The 19,885-nt window shown below is 39.9% G+C and overlaps 1 protein-coding gene across 1 annotated transcript in view; it reads right to left on the reverse strand.

Annotated features, from left to right (window-relative positions):
- The window catches only part of DYM (dymeclin), a 370,766-nt gene that overhangs the window by 190,027 nt on the left and 160,854 nt on the right, over window positions 1-19,885 (reverse strand). The window contains exons 12-13 of the mRNA XM_027118470.1: window positions 19,338-19,451; window positions 18,266-18,360 (exon numbers count right to left, since the gene is read on the reverse strand). Of these exons, the coding sequence (XP_026974271.1) occupies window positions 18,266-18,360; window positions 19,338-19,451 (209 nt within the window). The remainder of the gene's footprint in view (window positions 1-18,265; window positions 18,361-19,337; window positions 19,452-19,885) is intronic.

The following is a 19,885-nucleotide window of genomic DNA, read 5'->3' on the forward strand; positions in this document are numbered from 1 at the left end:
TGTCACACTGGATATCCAGCCCAGCTGCTGTTTGACTGCAAGCATGTGAGAAACTTGGAGTGAGTATCACGCAGCTAAGCACTCAATCCACAGCACTGGGAGAGAGAATTATATACGTTGTTGTTTTAAACCACTTAGTTTTGGGGTGGTTTGTTACATAGCAATAAACAACCAGAACAAATTTATTTTATAGCCATACCCTGGCAAGATGAGCAATAAACTTCTAAGACAATTTAGTACAGTAACATCTCCATCTTACCACTTTTGGGAGGGGCGGGCCACGCTGCATGGCTTAGTTCCCCAACCAGAGATTGATCCTGGGCCCTCGGCAGTGAAAGCACCGAATCCTAACCATTGGACCGCCAGGGAACTCCCTCCATCTTAGGACTTTTAGAGCTAGGAACCATGTCCTTTTACAGGGAATAAACATGATTTATATATTCTGTATATCCCCTTTCTCTTCCAACCTCTGATAACTGAGTTCTCAACAGATATTTATTAAACAGAAGCATGAATAATACAAACATAACTATTGATTACACTGATGGAAGTAAGGGTATAATTAATTCAGAAATAGATATTTAAAAGTACGTACAGTGACCTTTGTGATACAGGCACGCTCACATTCTCTATCTCTACCCCTTCCTCTGAAAGGGCATTAGAACAGTGGTTCTTAAACTTATGTCAGGGCTCCTTTAGACTCTTAAAAAATTACTGAGGACCCCAAAGAACTCTTTTGTATGTGGAATATACCTACAAACATTAACTATAGTAGAAATGAAACTGAAAAAAATTTAAAATACTTATTAATTCACTTAAATATAATAATGAACACATTACACATTAACATAAATATTTAATGAGAAACAACTCTTTTCCAAACCAAAAGAAAATGTGATGAAGAGAAGCATTATTTTCTGTTTCTGCAGATCTTTTCACTGTCTGGCTTAACAGAAAACAGATGCTCATTCCTGCTTCTGAAGTCAGTCTCATGCTATATGTGTTTTGGCTGAAGCATATGAAGCAAATGCAGCCTCAAAAAGATATGGACTTGGGAAAAGGAGCAATCTTTTAATGCCCTTTACAGAAAATTGCAGATACTCTTCTTTGATACTACAACAAAACAAGTGGTAGTTTCTTAAAGATAGGTAAAAAGGTAGAATCAGACACCATAACAAAAAGCTTTTTGAGTCTGTTGCATTAAGATTCATTAGTCTATTTTGTATACTTTTTTTTTTTTTTTTGTGGTACGCGGGTCTCTCACCGCTGTGGCCTCTCCCACTGCAGAGCACAGGCTCCGGACGCGCAGGCTCAGCAGCCATGGCTCACGGGCCCAGCCGCTCTGTGGCATGTGGGATCTTCCCGGACTGGGGCACGAACCCGTATCCCCTGCATCGGCAGGCGGACTCTCAACCACTGCGCCACCAGGGAAGCCCTATTTTGTATACTTTTAATTAATCTTTTCACTCATGCATAATTTGTAACTTCATGCACTGGTCGTTTGAAATATACCACTTCATTATTTTTTTGAGTGGTATAATTTTTTTACATGGTAAGTTTATATACACAAGCATTCAAGGAAAAGTTGCTAATCTCATGGCTCTTGTGACAGTCACAAGAAACAGACTGCATTAATCATGCTGCACAAAAAGACAATAATAAGCAAAGGTTGAAACATTAAACTTTTAGAGGTGAGTCATAATTGTAATGCTATTTGTCTTCAAACTTCTTCACAAAATGAAATAACTTTCTTTCCATAGTCTCAATTATATTAGCGTCTTTCAAAGATGTTGGAATCAAGGCAAAGACGTTAAAAGGAGTCAATTCAGACCAAGAGTGGAAGTCAACTTTTTGAGAATCAAAATTCTCTTATGAAAATACCACTTCATTGAGTTATACAGATCTTCCAAATGTCAACACATTGCATCATACAGTATCCAAAAAATCCCACGTTTATTAATATAATCATCAATGTCATCAAAAAAGTCTTTAATTATTGGGAAGCTGTCAAACTGATGGTGCCAAAACAAGTTTTTTAAAATTCTAATTTTTGCTTGTAAGTTCCAATTTTATCATTGGCAACCAACACCGGCAGCTGTCTTCTTGAAGTGACAGGCGCACTTTATTAATTTTCAAGAAAATGTCTGCATAGTCTACATAACCACAGACTGTCACTCATTCTTTCATGGAAAAATTGTATCCTATCAAAAAAAAGGGCTACTTTAGCTCACAACTCAATCACACACATAATCGCTGTACTTTAGTATGCAGTGGAACTGTTTTCATGTGAACTTCATTTCATCACATAGAATATTACAAAGACATGGGTTCAAGGATCAAGATTTATTACAACTAATCATTTTTACTGTTTCATCAAGGACATTAAGCAAAAGTGCCTTTTTTTTCCCCCCACTGCAAGCGTGTGATTGTGGGAAATATAGTGATTCCCAGTATGGTTTGGTGCCACTGCCTTGATTTATGCTTAAGGCACCAGCAGTTTTACCCCAATGTAGCTTTCACAACCCTGGTGCAAATGCCAGCACACTGGAAATGGCTTACGACGTCCTATTATAAAAAATGGTTTAGACCCCATGGAACCTCTGTGGTCTGTGAAGTACACTTTGAGAACCTCTGCACAGGTGTGATTCAAGAAAAAAGACTGTAGTAACTCTGTACAGTAGACATTTCACACATTCATAACTGAGAACTTGAGTTTAAAGTGGCTGACATCTGTTTTTCCTTTTCAGTATTTATCAATGTCAGGTCTGCCATAAAGAGAAGAAAGAACACTTCTAGGCTAGGGTTACTCAAGGATTCCGATTTCAGCTCCATCACACTATGAGCTGTGTGATCCTGAATGAGTTTCCCAGCCTCTCTGAGCCTCAGTTTCCTCATCTATAAAGTAGGAATTATGTACCACATACAGGGCTAGTCACACTTGCACAGTCTCCAAATAACAATGGCAAGCACTGTGTGTGACAAAGAGTAAGTCCTAAACTGAACAGGATTCTAAATGACTAAGAACCAGAAATATGGCTAATGTCCATATTTGAATGACAGTGGTAACACTGATTTTTTCTCTCTACCACTTGTGGAGGGACCAAATCATAACAGATTGTCATAAAAACTCATCCTTTAACATAATGCAATTTTGATAGATGAAATGTCAGAAATTGCTTCAAAATAAGCAGGAAAAGGAAGAGGTATAAACAAAATAATGCTGGTCATGAATTGATATATTTGTTGAAGCTCAGTGATGGGAACCTACAGGCTCATTATAGTATGCTCTTTAAATACGTTTTGAAATTTCCAAATTAAAAAGGAAAACACTGGTCACTTATTTGAAAAGTCTTTAAATGATACGTAAGTTTGTCCACTGACTCTAGCTAATTTGATAATTTACAGATTCACAGGTTCAACAAGTCACTTTCTATGCTAGTACTTTTCCCACAACAACACACACCACACTCTTTCTTTGTCCCTTCCCATCCCATTCCACCTGGGAAGTACTGATGTAATCTGCATCTTTAGTCAAACCAAATTTTAAAGTCACATGAGTATTCCAATAACGTGACAACTGTAACACAAGTTGAAAAGTTTTCTGAATAGGAAAATAAAGTTGCTCTAAGGTCAGCTTGCCAGATGGCTTTTGCAGTAGTAGTTTTTGTTTTAATACATATTTAAAAAAATTTAATCACCTTCCTATAGGAATCGAGTTAGATGAAGTTGAGTTTTGTGAGTTTTTCTGTAGGTAGCTAAATGGGAGCTATATTTATATAAGTGAAATCTTACCTAGGGTTTCTAAAGGAAGTTTAGGGAGAGCAAGACAGATGGAGAAAAGAACTGTCTCCCTTATCACCAATATAAAAGAGGGTAGACTGCTCACCTCTTCAGATTACGCAAGCATCACCTCACCAGTGAAGCGTGCAGTGGTGTTCAGGTTAGCTGTCTGCTCTCTCCCTTGTCGCCCTGTCATCAGCGTACTACCCACGCTGCCCGATGACTGTTAACCCACTGCCTCAGCCAGATGAGAAGCTCTTTGAAAGCAGAGCACAAATATATGACGCGAATCTCCAATGACCAGCAATGTCTAACACAAGCAGACGTACAAAATATTTGATAAGCGATTAAATGACCCCAAAATACCTACCCTTGTTTTAAAAAATCACAATCGTGTTATAAAACACTCCATGAAGAACACATTATTAGAACCCAGTTACTCTAGTTTCTCAGAGGGTATATGTAGAATCCCAGTGATTTATTTAAGGCTGAGTGATTCTAAATGGGAAATGTGTAATGATATGAAGGTCTTTGATTACCTTATGTACAAAGGTACCATGATGATGTTTATAGCAGTGAATAATGACAGGGTTGTGTACACTTCTGAATTGCCAGGACTAATGGGGTCATGAAAATTCATCAAGTAAATAATATACAAATGTTCCTGGGCTTCAGTGTGATCTTCATGTTTGACTAATGAAGGTAAGAAAACAGGCACATTTTAGATGGAAAAACATCACTAACAGGAGTGTCACACTGGGTTCCTATAGTAGTTTTTCTTAACTTATGGGTTTCAACCCCAAAAAGCCCTTCAGATTTGTTTCAACCAGAGTTCCTAAGAAGGTGTAAATCTGGTAATCAATCAAATTCTCTGCTACATGTTTAGGAAAGTGTTGTCTATGTGCCACCCTTGGAAGAACTGAAAAAACTGCCACTCATGTCATTCTCCACAGGGCCTGACTCCCTCACAGAACCCCAATTGAGAAAAGCTGCTACAGTATCACGAGGTATGTGAGACCCCACAATTCACTCTGGAATCTTCTCAGTTCCTAAAAGATAGTCAACAGTTTATAAAAGTATGTCAACAAGGGGATCACATGCTTAGGAAGGTCAGAAACAACTCACCCAGGGCAGGATGCGATATTAAAATTCTTGTACACAAATTATTTGCATGCTTTTAGTTTAAAACCTCATTTACAAGAAGCATTTGACAATGGAAGGTAGTACAGTATGGTGGATGGAGGACAGATGAAGGCTTAAACCCCAGCATTGTCACTGTCCAGCAAGGTGACCTTAAATAAATTACTTCTTTGAAATCTAGTTTCTTCACTATAAAATGGAAATAATAATACCCATATCATCAGATAACACAAGTAACATGTCGTATAGGGCCTAGTATGTAGCACATGGCAGATACCAGCCATACAAAAAACCAAAAATAACAAAGGCGGTCTATATGGCATGTTGTTTCCTCTTCACCTAGAGCTGTAGATTTTAACTATTTTTCTTTTAATCCAGTTAGAGTGTCAGAATTTCATCATTTGTTCCAATACCTACTGAGCCACCACAAGCAAGACATGGTGCTGTCTGTCCTCTAACAAGCAAGATTTTTTTTCCTCTGATAATTCCTAGGTGATAGCTATTGAAAAGACTCTATTCTAAGTGCTTTACGTATAATAACCCATTTATTCCTCACGGCAGTCCTAAGAGGATATTCCCATTTTGTAAATGAGGAAATCGAGGCCCATTAAATGAATAAACAAATGTTAAGTGCTCAGAATACTCATCAGTATTGTTGATAGGGAGTATTTACCTACCTTTGTGGCAGCTACCTTTTCCCAACTATCCTCCTACCTCTCCTAAACAAGCATTCTCCCTTCCCTGTGGGTCCCCTCTCAGGTACATCCGATTCTGCATGTGTTTATATGGGACACGTGAGTCATTTAAAATCTCTTTATCCTTCTGTTTACTCTCATTTCTCCTGTTAGCACAATCCTTGTTTTTTTGTCTTGGAAAAGGTGCTTTTTACAAAGTCCGTGAAGCATGTACAATTCATCAAGAAAGAAAATGCTTTATTAAGTCATTTTATTTCTCTTACCTGGCTTAGCATTTTAAACGTATCAGGTATCACAACTACGTAAAAGAAAAAGGGAGAGAGAGAGAGAGAATATGTGTGCGTGAACACACACCTTTTTTCTCTTTTGTTCTGGGAAGAATATTAGGCAAGGAGCTGGGAGGCTTGATTTCTACATCTGCTTCTGCAATAGTGTTCACTTAGACAAGTCACATAATAAATCTAGGTGTCAATATTTCCATATGTAAAATGTGCAAACTTCTCTTAGATGTTCTTTAAAGGCCCTTCCAAACCTAAAATTTTATGATTTGTGTTTAATACAAAAATATTTGGGTTATGTCAAAGCCACTCAGAAACAAGGCTTTAAGGATTGCATTAATGACATTGACACCTGAGCAGGAGGCTCATTATGACACGTGGACAAAGCAGAGGTTAGTGAGGCCAGTCAGTCCTTTACTATTCCTTCTAAGATACATAAATCCCATGCATTAGCTAGAACAGTATCAACTAGCTACCTTAATGACTTGGTGACAGGTTTTTCCAATTGGCAACAGAAAGGCATAACTAGGTACTAAGACTATAGGGAGAGTTCCCCATGGGTCTCTGGTGTTTCTGTACATCTTGAAAGCAGAGGCATTAGCAGCCTTGTACTCTGGATTCTCTTTTCATGAATTTTGTAGAGTGAACAGATGTGGAAAGTAGAGACAGTGACTCCCTCTACAGCAGAGGGCAGTTTGCTGCTATCAAATATATGAAAGGTATCTCCATCCAAAGCAAAGTTTGGGCAGGTTTGCTTGAAGCCTATTATAAAAGATGGGGTTTCCTAAGCTCAAGGTTCTCTCCAGTAATGCAAGCCACTGCATGTTCAGACGTCACCTGACCCTGGTCACACTGCCCAGTGGGCATGGGGAACCACACAAGAAAATGATGATACTCTGCCTCACACTACTGTGAGCAAGAAACTGTCCTTTGTCTCTGACCCAGCAATCTTGAGTCTCTAAGAGGATCCTCAAAACTGCGGCAGGCTTATCTGTTAGCTTGAGAGTACAGTAAAAGTCTCAGATTCTTCACAGTAGTAGACAGAAATGGAGACTTAATAATTCATGGCTAAGAGGACAAGGTATGAACCCTCCCATTACCTCTATAATATGAATGTAACACTTTATAAAGCTCTATGCCAATTATTTTAATGTTTACTTTCCCATGTGACAATTTTGTCCACAAAGGTCTTTACTTACAAGAAATCAAAATTCAGATAAATGTATAAGATGCTTCTTTAAAACTTGACATTTTGAATGTGCCAGCAGTCTAAACTGAAACTAAACTTCAAATTATTAACATTTCACATGTCCGATCAAGTCTACAAAGACCCTTTGTTGTATAATAATAATCTCTGAACAGTTAGAAATTTTCTATTGAACACTTACGAATTTTCAACTGGGAGCTATCTAAGTGCTCTCAGTATAACTTCTAAATAAAGGGCTAAGCTGAAAAGCAAACCATGTCACAGGGTTTCCTGAAAAATGTAGCTACCTTCAAAGTATCACTGGCTGTAGGAAGTGTAGGAAGCCAGATTTTTTTTTTTTAGGAAGCCGGATTTTTAAGGCAAAACATTCCTCCTTCCTTTCTTGGCTACTGCTTTGTTAAGAGCAAACAAGGATCAGCAAAGACCAAAAGCAATGGAGAAACTGGAACTACTTTATGGCCCAGGCACTGGGCAAGAAAAAGTTAACTCTGTCTTTTAAACAATAAATCACATAAGTTTAAAAGAAATAGTTACGGCTTCCCTGGTGGCACAGTGGTTGAGAGTCCGCCTGCCGATGCAGGGGACACGGGTTCGTTCCCTGGTCTGGGAGGATCCCACATGCCGCGGAGCGACTGGGCTCGTGAGCCATGGCCGCTGGGCCTGCACGTCTGGAGCCTATGCTCCGCAACAGGAGAGGCCACAGTGGTGAGAGGCCTGCGTACCACAAAAAATCAAAACAAACAAACAAAATAATAAAAGAAATACTTAAACTGCAAAATCATTGCTCAGGCCTCCAACCAATCCAAAATAAAACACTATCATTAAAAATTCCCTATCTAAAAAACAAAACAAAAACTCCCCATTTATATTCAATGAGGTCTTCATTGAGGAAATATTTGGGAAATACAGGCAATTCGATGATCCTTTGGGCTAGGAATCGGAATCTAGGAATACTCTGATTCTTTGCCCAATTCCTTGCCCAATTTCTAGAGAGCAGGAAAGTTTTTGTAAGGATGTTATCTAGATTTACTTTTATATTAAAATTACTTCAAAATGCTTTAATACAGCTACAAAAGACGTTATAAGCCATTATTAACTCTCACAACACTACAATGAAGTAGGTATCATATATCATCTTAGAGATGGAAAACAGAAGTTAAACAACTTAACAAGATTTTAGAAACAAAACTGAGCTACTTGTTATAACTCTTTTTTTTTTTTTTTTTTTTGTAGTACACGGGCCTCTCACTGTTGTGGCCTCTCCCGTTGTGGAGAACAGGCTCCGGACGCGCAGGCTCAGCGGCCATGGCTCACGGGCCCAGTCGCTCTGTGGCATGTGGGACCTTCCCAGACCTGGTCACGAACTCGTGTCCCCTGCATAGGCAGGCAGACTCTCAACCACTGCGCCACCAGAGAAGTCCATAATTCTTAATATCACATAACTCCTTCCCTACAGAAACCAATTCCTAGTGCTACAATATGAACAGACCAATCACAAGCACTGATATTGAAACTGCGATTAAAAATCTTCCAACAGGGGCTTCCCTGGTGGTGCAGTGGTTGAGAGTCTGCCTGCCGATGCAGGGGACACGGGTTCGTGCTCCAGTCCGGGAAGATCCCACATGCCACAGCGCGGCTGGGCCCGTGAGCCATGGCCGCTGAGCCTGTGCATCCGGAGCCTGTGCTCTGCAATGGGAGAGGCCACAACAGTGAGAGCCCCGCATACCGCAAAAAAAAAAAAAATCTTCCAACAAAGAAAAGCCCAGACCAGATGGCTTCACAGGCGAATTCTATCCAACAGTTAGAGAAGAGCTAACACTTATCCTTCTCAAACTCTTACAAAATATAGCAGAGAGAGGAACACTCCCAAACTCATTCTACGAGGCCACCATCACCCTGATACCAAAACCAGACAAAGATGTCACAAAAAAAGAAAACTACAGACCAATATCACTGATGAATATAGATGCAAAAATCCTCAACAAAATACTAGCAAACAGAATCCAACAGCACATTAAAAGGATCATACACTATGATCAAGTGGGGTTTATCCCAGGAATGCAAAGATTCTTCAGTATACGCAAATCAATCAATGTGATACACCATACTAACAAACTGAAGGAGAAAATTCATATGATCCTCTCAATAGATGCAGAGAAAGCTTTCGACAAAATTCAACAACCATTTATGATAAAAACCCTCCAGAAAGTAGGCAGAGAAGGAACTTACCTTAACATAATAAAGGCCATATATGACAAATGCACAGCAAACATCATCCTCAATGGTGAAAAACTGAAACCATGTCCACTAAGATCAGGAACAAGACAAGGTTGCCCACTCTCACCCCTATTATTCAACCTAGTTTTGGAAGTTTTAGCCACAGAAATCAGAAAAGGAATCCAAATTGGAAAAGAAGAAGTAAAGCTGTCACTGTTTGCAGATGACGTGATACTATACATAGAGAATGCTAAAGATGCTACCAGAAAACTACTAGAGCTAATCAATGAACTTGGTAAAGTAGCAGGATACATAATTAATGCACAGAAATCTCTGGCATTCCTATACACTAATGATGAAAAATCTGAAAGTGAAATCAAGAAAACACTCCCACCTACCATTGCAACAAAAAGAATAAAATACCTTGGAATAACCTACCTAAGGAGACAAAAGACCTGTATGCAGAAAATTGTAAGACACTGATGAAAGAAATTAAAGATGATACAAACAGATGGAGAGATATACCATGTTCTTGGATTGGAAAAATCAACATTGTGAAAATGACTCTACTACCCAAAGCAATCTACAGATTCAATGCAATCCCTATCAAACTACCACTGGAATTTTTCACAGAACTAGAACAAAAAATTTCACAATTTGTATGGAAACACAAAAGACCCTGAATAGCCAAAGCAATCTTGAGAAAGAAAAACAGAGCTGGAGGAATCAGGCTCCCAGACTTCAGACTATACTACAAAGCTACAGTAATCAAGACAGTATGGTACTGGCACAAAAACAGAAATATAGATCAATGGAACAGGATAGAAAGCCCAGAGATAAACCCATGCACATATGGTCACCTTATCCTTGATAAAGGAGGCAAGAATATACAATGGAGAAAAGACAGCCTCTTCAATAAGTGGTGCTGGGAAAACTGGACAGCTACATGTAAAAGAATGAAATTAGAACACGCCCTAACACCATACACAAAAATAAGCTCAAAATGGATTAAAGACCTAAATGTAAGGCCAGAAACTATCAAACTGAATAATCAACAAGGGTTTAGCTACCCTAGATTGCAGAGAACCATCTGTTTCAGAAAACCCCAGAGAGCTTGGATTGATGGTCCCATGGCAGGTGAATTACTCTCATTAATAATGTCCTGCCAGGGCTTCCCTGGTGGCGCAGTCATTGAGAGTCCACCTACCGATGCAGGGGACACGGGTTTGTGCACCGGTCCGGGAAGATCCCACATGCCGTGGAGCGGCTGGGCCCGTGAGCCATGGCCGCTGAGCCTGTGCGTCCGGAGCCTGTGCTCCGCAACGGGAGAGGCCACAACAGTGAGAGGCCCAAGTACCGCAAAAAAAAAAAAAAAAAAAGTCCTGCCAGTCTTTCCATGACAATGAAGTGGAATAGGCACGGGCTTTTAATCTGGACAAACCTGTCAGCCAAGTGTCTGCATAGCCACTTGTCAGCTGTGCAACACCAACACCTTAAATTATATAAGCCTCCAGACTTTTACCAGTCTTAAATGTAACAAAAGAGAGAGAAGTGATGAAACACTAAAGGTGATAGGTACGAATTTATCATTAAATGGACCTTATTTTTAAAATAAGACAGTATTCCTAAAATATCAAAACCAAGAAATAACCAATATTTCTCAAATACTGGTTATTTCTCAAACAAGAGAAATAACCAGACATGTTATTATATCTGAATATTTTACATTGTATAATATAAATGTATCCCAACAACAAACAGGCCATTTTGCTTCTTAACATTCTCTTGTATTTTTCGGTTCAACGTATTATTTGGTTTAGAAAAAAATCAACTCCAGAAGACTTCATTCAGTGGGGACAAAAGTGAGGAAGCCTGATGTGGTAAGCTAATACTAGGAGGTATTAATTAAAAGCAAATTGTCCAACTTTCTTTGATTCCATGGGACATTCTGAAACATCTATATTTGTCCAAATTAGAGGAATTAACCACCAAGAGTTAAATAAGGCAAACTGTGTTTTTGTAGTCTTCAGAAAAAGGCTGGGTGACCACAATATGTACCATTTCATGTGTAGAGCAGAACAAGGCGCCTTACATAAACTGCCAGCCTGGGGCTAGACAAAGACAAGATGGACAGCAGTGAACTTGGTTAAAATCTGAGGAGTATATATTCACTACTAGTGGCTATTAACAGTCAGAAAACATGTAAGCATAAATTATGAATTGAAGTATTTAAAAGTTCTTAAATTACATGATTAGATTTTACCAAAAAAACCAAAAAACAAGGGCTTCCCTCGTGGCGCAGTGGTTGAGAGTCCGCCTGCCGATGCACGGGACGCGGGTTCGTGCCCGGGTCTGGGAGGATCCCACATGTCGTGGAGCGGCTGGGCCCGTGGGCCGTGGTCGCTGGGCCTGCGCATCCGGAGCCTGTGCTCCGCAACGGGAGAGGCCACAACAGTGAGAGGCCCGCGTACCGCAGCAAAAAAACAACAACAAACAAAACAAAACCAGCACTGTAATTAAATAGCTTTAATTAAAATCTAATCTATGTTTTTTATTATTTTATTCTCAGGAAGTTTGAAAGACTATAAAGCTTTCCGTTATGTGCACTGTCATCAACTTCACTAGTTTCAAGCAGCAGCATGTATCTGCAAAATGGGATGAATCAATTTAGGTTAAGTCTCAGAATGATGGGTGCCACAACTAAGCTTAAATCCCAGATGCCCGCCCATCTTCTAGGAATCAGTGGCTAGGTATTTATTAAAATTCTCTTGTGTACCTACTAACAGCTACTCTTGTAAAGTGATGCAAAGAAATCTAAGACACATCTTTTATCTCCAGTAATTACTACTCTGCTTGAGCAACGAGACTTAAAACTTCAGGCAAGGCCAGTGTGTCACAAGCAACTACACTGGCCAGGGCAAGACTCTGAAGTTCTCTCTCCCTGACACCTTCTCTGAGAGAAACCATATTTCTAACATGTGATATTCTTCCTTTCCCTGCCGTCTCCTCTCTGCTCCTACCCCAGAAACTAGCCCCTGGGCCAGAAACTGGCTGTGTGACTCCTGGCTCGCCACGGAGGAGCTGAGTAGAGCCAGCTGGGCAGACAAGGCCCACTCTAAGACAAGGCTCCTCAGCCCCAGCACGATGACACTTGGGACTGGATAATTCTTTGCTGTCCTGTGTACTACAGGATATTTAGCAATATCTCTGGCCTCTACCCACTAGATGTCAGTAGCAACCTCCTCCCCAGCTGCGCCAACAGAAAAAACAAAAACAAAACAAAACAGCAAAAAAAAAAAAACCCCAAATAAAAAAACACACAAATAAACCACCTTGACTCCTGTCCCCTGGGGGCAAAACCACCCATGTTTGAGAGCCACAGCTTTAAGGAGGTTGAATTTTAACCTGCTGGCAACAGGAAGGCATCTAATGATTTTAAGCCTAGGAAGCAATACAAAACGGATCAGATTTGCTTCTCGAATGAATGGCGCAGTGCAGGGGTCGACTGTAGAGGGGCAGGGAGGGAGGCAAAAGGACTGGGCTGACTAAAGACATAGTTTTGGGTGAAAATGATGAACACGTGAACTAACACAGCAGTAGTGGAGACAGAAATGGTATGAATGCAAGTTACAATGGTAGAGTTAGAACACCAGGGCCCAGTCAGATAAAGCATTTGAGGGGAAGGAAAAAAATGGCACAGAATTACTTGTAAGTTTCTTACCTGGCAATTTAGATAGCTGTAGTGAGAGTCATTACCTAGGATAGGGAATTTAACAGGAAGAGCACGTTTAATAATGAGTTCCGGGGACTTCCCTGGTGGCGCAGTGGTTAAGAGTCCTCCTGCCAATGCAGGGGACACGGGTTCGAGCCCTGGTCCGGGAAGATCCCACATGCTGCAGAGCAACTAAGCCCGTGCACCACAACTACTGAGACTGCACTCTAGAGCCCGTGAGCCACAACTACTGAAGCCCATGCACCGAGAGCCCGAGCTCTGCAACAAGAGAAGCCACCACAATGAGAAGCCTGTGTACTGTAACGAAGAGTAGCCCCCGCTCACCTCAACTAGAGAAAGCCCGTAGGCAGCAACAAAGACCCAGGGCAGCCATAAATAAATAAATGTATTTTTAAATAAACAAATAAAAACAAGTTCCGGGGACTTCCCTGGTGGTCCAGCGGTAAAGAATCCGCCTTCCAATGCAGGGGACGGGAGTTCGATCCCTGGTCGGGGAACTAAGATCCCACATGCCATGGGGCAACAAAGCCTGCATGCTCCAACTACTGAGCTCGCACGCATCAACTAGAGCCCACGTGCCACAAACTACAGAGTCCACATGCCCTGGAGCCCATGTGCCACAACTAGAGAGAAAACCCACATGCCACAACTAGAGAGAAGCCCGAGTGCAGCAATGAAAGATCCCCCATGCCTCAACAAAGATCCTACGTGCCACAACTAAGACCCTATGCAGCCAAAAAAATAATAATAAAAAGAAAATAAATAAATATTAAAAATAAATAAAAATAAAAACGAGTTCTGTTTTAAACGTAATAAATGTTTGAGGTAAGTGTGGGATATCCAGGTAGGGAGGTTAGCAGTTAGGTTTCAAGGGGTCAACACTTATATCGTTAACGTTATGTGCCAGGCCCTTTTCAAATATTAATTCGCTTAATCTTCATCCTATTCATTGAGATAGCAACTACTGCCACCCCATTGTATAGATGGGGAAACTGCTGTACAGAGAAGTTAAGTAACTTCTCCAAAATTCCATAGCTAGTCAGTTTTGAAGCTGGGATCCCAAACTCAGAGTCTGTGCTCTTGTAGAGTAGGTGAAGTCACAGGCATAGATTTGAACTCGCAAGGAAAATGAGCAAAGATGAGAAGAACAATCTAGGATGAAATACTGGAGAAAAGTATAAGTACCTGTTAAGCCAAAGGTGAAGGGGGAGCCAGAGGAAGGAGCCAGTGAGGGGGGTGGGGGGGGGGGAGGGTAAGACAGGCAATAGGGGAAGTCTTAAGGGCAGGAAGTAAGTGATGATATATTTGTAACTCACAACAATCCCTTTCATATAATCTACTCCACATAAATGTTTTAACTGAATTAATAGCCCTATAATCCCAAATAATGATCATATCAAATATCCATGCTTACAGCATATTCAAAAAATTTCATAGGTGAGCAAAACCTATATCATGTATGTCTGTGATTTTTCTAGAATACCAAGAGTTTGTGGAAGACACAGTGTCATTTAATATGAAACAACAGCTTAGACACCATATGAAATCATTCCATACATTTATGTCCAACTAAGAAGACTTTTTTTTTTTTTTTACATAACGCTGGCCTCTCACTGTTGTGGTCTCTCCCGTTGTGGAGCACAGGCTCCAGACGCGCAGGCTCAGCGGCCATGGCTCACGGGTGGGATCTTCCCAGAGCGGGGCACGAACCCGTGTCCCCTGTATCAGCAGGAGGACTCTCAACCACTGCACCACCAGGGAAGCCCCAACTAAGAAGACTTTTTAAAGCTTTATTCACATCCTACTTTCACAGCAATGAAACATGTTACTCTGTTTTGCATTTTGTTGAAGATCACATGAAATATTGGCTCCTCTAAGTTCTGCAAATGACAGCTATAAAATTGTGTAGTCTCTTCCTAAAAAAGGATTTAGAAACCGTGTATATGAAAACTAATTACTTCTCATTTGAAGGAGTTACTAGAGCATCTGGTGAACCTTGAGTTGTGCTGCTATAATAAATCTTCTGTGTATCTAAACAGTTTTTGGTTATGCATTCCTTATTATACTTTACAATTTTATACCCTAAACACAAACATTTAGTAGAAAATGAGTTTCCTCAAGACACAAAAACGCTGGCCCCCACTTCCAATTCAACACGAGTGTTTTCTAAGTGTTTATTAATCTTGATTTCCCTGCCCAAACTCAAAGTACTTTCCCAACTTTAATGCATGTACAAATCTTTCAGAGATCTTTTAAAATGGAAGATTCTGATTCAGCAGATCTGAAAACCAGGCCAACACTCTGCATTTCTAACAAGCTCCCTGCCGCATGATGCGATGCTCTGATCCACACTGGCTACTCGGCTGTGGCGCTTGGACCAGAAGCACTGGCACTACTGGGGGACTTTGAGAACTGCATGGCCCTCAGTGTGACAAACAACAGACCAATATCATCTGCTGAAGCTGATAACTCTAGGCATTTACATTAAAGTATTTCTTTTCAAATCCATTTACAACTCATTCACTGACATTTTCTTTTTTGTCGGTAGAAAAGGTGACACCTTCTTTTCTTTCTATTCTTTCCATTATCCTAAACTGTGGATCTAATAGCTAAGCCCCTCCACAAGGAGGCCCCAGCTGGTTCTTTCAAGGTTCTCTCTTATAATCCCTGTACTGGGGGCTTCCCTGGTGGCGCAGTGGTTGTGAGTCCGCCTGCCGATGCAGGGGACACGGGTTCGTGCCCCGGTCTGGGAAGATCCCACATGCCGCGGAGCGGCTGGGCCCGTGAGCCATGGCCGCTGAGCCTGCGTGTCCGGAGCCTGTGCTCCGCTTCGGGAGAGGCCGCAACAGTGAGAGGCCTGCGTACCGCAAAAAAAAAAGAAAAGCTGATAATCCCTGTACTGGTCCACAGCATGCCAACTGAATGGACTGGTTATTTTCTAAATATAAACCATGCTCTCTCACCACACCCCCTCTTGTTTTGTTTTGGTTTGTTTGGTTGATGCTTTCCCCTATCAGGCCAGTCTCTAGAGCCGTCCCTCTCTACTCACCTTGACTGATTTCTCAATGAGATGTGACCTCACCATTCTCTGAACCACCCACTCGCCCTCACCACAGGAATTTTTCTTTCATTATAATATTTACTACATTCTGCTAGATATGACATATGTTGGTCTTTGCCTTATCTCGGCTATTGAATTACAAGCTATTTAAGGGTAGGAAATTTTATAACTAATTTTGATATTCCCTGCATTGCATAACACAGTTCCTCACTAAATGCTAAATAAAGCTCCAATAAAATTGAAGTAAAGCATTATTCCTTAATGATGATAAACTTGATCTAAATAGTCTCAAATCACAAATCTAAATTACATTTCTTATTTCTCCAAATACTATTGGTTTTCTACTTCAGTCATCACAGAAAATTGGGCACAATGCTTTATTTCCATTTTTTTCCAACTCTGACACCTAGAAAATTTTTATTTAATCTTACTTGAATCATTTTATCAGAACTTAAATTCTGAACCAGTTCATCTGGCATTTTCATATTGAACAGTCCAAATGTTTATATATCAGTTGAGGAAAATTTTATAATGAAATCTTCCTAAAAGTGTTACAAAACTCCACATACACACAAAGAAAAATAGACCACGAAGCAGCACAGATATCATTACATCTGTCATGCTGAAATAAAGCATGGTGACAAAGGTCAATTTTTAGAAACTAAAGGCTCTTCAGAACACCTGGAAGAATCTGAGGTATGAGGAGACACCATGCTTACTTTCAATCACGAAGTCCGCGTTAGTCCAAAGTCAGTCAACTGGACAATTTCTCAAGTACAAACAAATAAACAAACAAATCCAAAATAATGTATGATTAAAGTAAGCAGTGAGTCAAAGGAAAATATCCTGTGCTAAATTCTGAGGATAAATAAACAGACTAAGAACATAAGTTAATTCTAACTGATTGTTAAAAATGAGCCCAGGTCAATAAATGTCTCTAACCAAAGGGCGGAAAGTGAGATCAGAGTTTAAAAAGTGATATGGGGTTGTGATAACCACCAATGACTGGAACACAACAACTAATTATCAGAGCTGCATTGCCCCAAAAGCAAGAATTAAAAGAAAGAATCTAATGTCACTGACTACATAAAAAATGTTCTACTTGAGAGCTGCTAGGGCAATACTGAGCATCCTACCTGAAGACCAAAAAGTAACCATACTCGTTAAATCCTGCAAATGACAGTCATTCATTCATTAATTAGCTTCCTAACCTTAAAGATTGTGCCTTTGGCAAAGAACAGGTAAGGAACGGGAGTTTCTGGTGATGTTCTGACAGCCAGAATAATGGCTCCCCCAAAATATCCACATCCTAACTTCCACAAACCTATGAATATGTTACCTTACGTGGCAAGCGGGACTCTGCGTGGTTGTGATTCAGCTAAGGACCTTGAAATGGGTAGATCATCCTGGATTATTCAGGTAGGGCCAAGGCATTCACAAGGATCCTCACAGTAGAACAGGAAATCAGAGTGATAAGATGTGAGGAGAACTCAACAACCTACTGTTGCTGGCTTTGAAAGGAAAGGAAGGGGCCATGAGCCAAGGAATGCGGGCAGCTTCTAGCAGCTGGAAAAGGCAAGGAAAGAGACTCTCCTCTAGAGCCTCCAGAAGGGAATGCAGCCCTACTGACATCTTGATTCTAGCCTGGTAAGACCCTGGCTGAACTTCTAACCTACAGAATTGTATAATAGATTTGTGTTGCTTTAAGCCATTAATTTGTGGTAATTTGTTACAGCAGCATTGGGAAACTAATACAATGGTTAACTGCCACAGAAAGAATTCTCTAAAACAGATAACTGCTTTTGAAAAGGGTAGAGTGACGCTCTATAAAATGCTCAGCAAATATGTGAATTAAGATTTAGTTTGCATTACTAAGACATAGACCTGCTCTGCTGTAAAAGGCTAACACACAAATTTTAAAACTAGATTTTATAAAAGGGTTGAAAGCAAATACAATTAACTTTGATAGAAAACCTTGGGTTAGAAAACAAAGCAGAACAAGGCATTTTCAGCCAGACAAGAAGGTGATAAAAAGTAAGTAGGAAAATGTGATATTCCTTGCAGATAGCATTTTAAAAGCGACCACCATAGTATCCTTTTCAATAGGCCAGCTAAAAGGCAAGAATCAGCATGTCTTTTAAAGCTCGTATTTACCTGATGATCCTCTGGGCAGCATATTGATGGAGAGAACGAAACTGTGCCGACATATTTGCTAAAGCTGCCAAACAATTTGTGTGAAGGTACTTGTCCTGTCAGAAAACAGCAAGTTTAAAACATACATCGAGTCTTCTCGACATTTTAAGCAAGGTTAACTAGAAGCAAATGTAAACTCAATTGTCACTGATTTTAGAAAGTGCAGATCCACAATCTGTTTTCTCTAATTCCAAAATCCATAAAGCACTGAAAATCCAAAGTTTTTTCACTGCTAGTTTGGAACCAACATCTGGCACAAAAGATAATGATGCTATTTATGGTCTTCATTAAGCCCACCCTGGAGAATACTGAACTATTTTGCTGCAGAAATATTAATGTTTAGTTACAGTGCGTGGCTCCAGAACCTCATGGTTACATACAGTGTAGCACACAAGCTGTAATTATCTTTCTAAAATCAAAAAATTCTCTGTGCTAAAACACATGTGGCTCCAAGAGTTTCAGATAAAAGCCTGTGGAAAGGCTAACCTGCGTTAGCCTCCCAGAGGGGCGTAACTGAAAACGGTGCAGTAAATTTGACCACTTCTCTAAGCTATGAATTCTGTATATCGCTTCTCTAGTGACTGGAACTGAAATTTGCTCCCAGGCATAGCAAATACAATCTAGTTGAAATTTTCCTTTTACTCTTCAAAGTATTCTCTTTTTCTCCATTTCTTTCCCATCTGAATTCATATTGTCTTGTGCTTGTATCTTCTTACAGTTTGTTGTTGCTACTTTTAAAAGGTAAACCAGTTTTCAGTCCAGCAAAGACATACAACATCTTTTAACTAAATGTGCTCCACTGCTTATTTTCTATTACATGTAAAATAGCTCTGATCATACCATCTATGAAATATTAAGAAGCAGACACTTTAAACATTACCTTAGGATCATAATACAGTGACTATATGTTGGTCTATATTTTTCCACCATATTCCATGAGAACGTTTGCACTCTAAATATTGAGATTGCTTTAAACTATAGTCTTCATTGTACTGTATGTATAAAGGTAGAAAAATAGCTATGGAATACTTACTCTTGTCCTTGTCATGTTGTACTGAATAGTTCTTATTACAACCAGTATCAGGAGACTCCCCAGTGAAATTTCAGTTAAAACTCGTTCTGAATACCAAGTAATATTTTTTAACATCTGTAATAGGGAAGAAAAGTTTAAGTAAATATGATTGCTTTAGGGAAAAAGGGATTATCCATGTCTACAATTTCTGACAAGCTGTGGCTTTGCTCTGAAGGTGAGTTAAACAGTATATAAAAGTAAAACGTGAGAATTTCAGTTCAAGATACTGAAACTGTGCTGATGTATTTTCTTCTTCTTCCTTCTTAAATATAAAAGAATAAAAAACAGACGATGCTATCATTAGTAGACAAAAAGGAGCTATATTTAAAAAGGTATGGCACATAGAACAAGTGTGACAGAAAAACCATCAGAGGTCAGTAGTTTGAAAGCAAAAATAAGAAAACTGAGGAGTCTCTTGAAAAAGTGGAGCTATCGTAACAACCACAGAAAATCTCTACCCTTGGGTCGAGGAGAGGCCAAGAATGCAAATTAGCCAAGATCTTCAAGAA

This window comes from Aethalodelphis obliquidens, unplaced genomic scaffold (assembly GCF_003676395.1).
Source record: "Aethalodelphis obliquidens isolate GAN/ISIS:26980383/991018 unplaced genomic scaffold, ASM367639v1 scaffold19, whole genome shotgun sequence".
In the NCBI taxonomy this organism is placed as follows: Eukaryota; Metazoa; Chordata; class Mammalia; order Artiodactyla; family Delphinidae; genus Aethalodelphis; species Aethalodelphis obliquidens.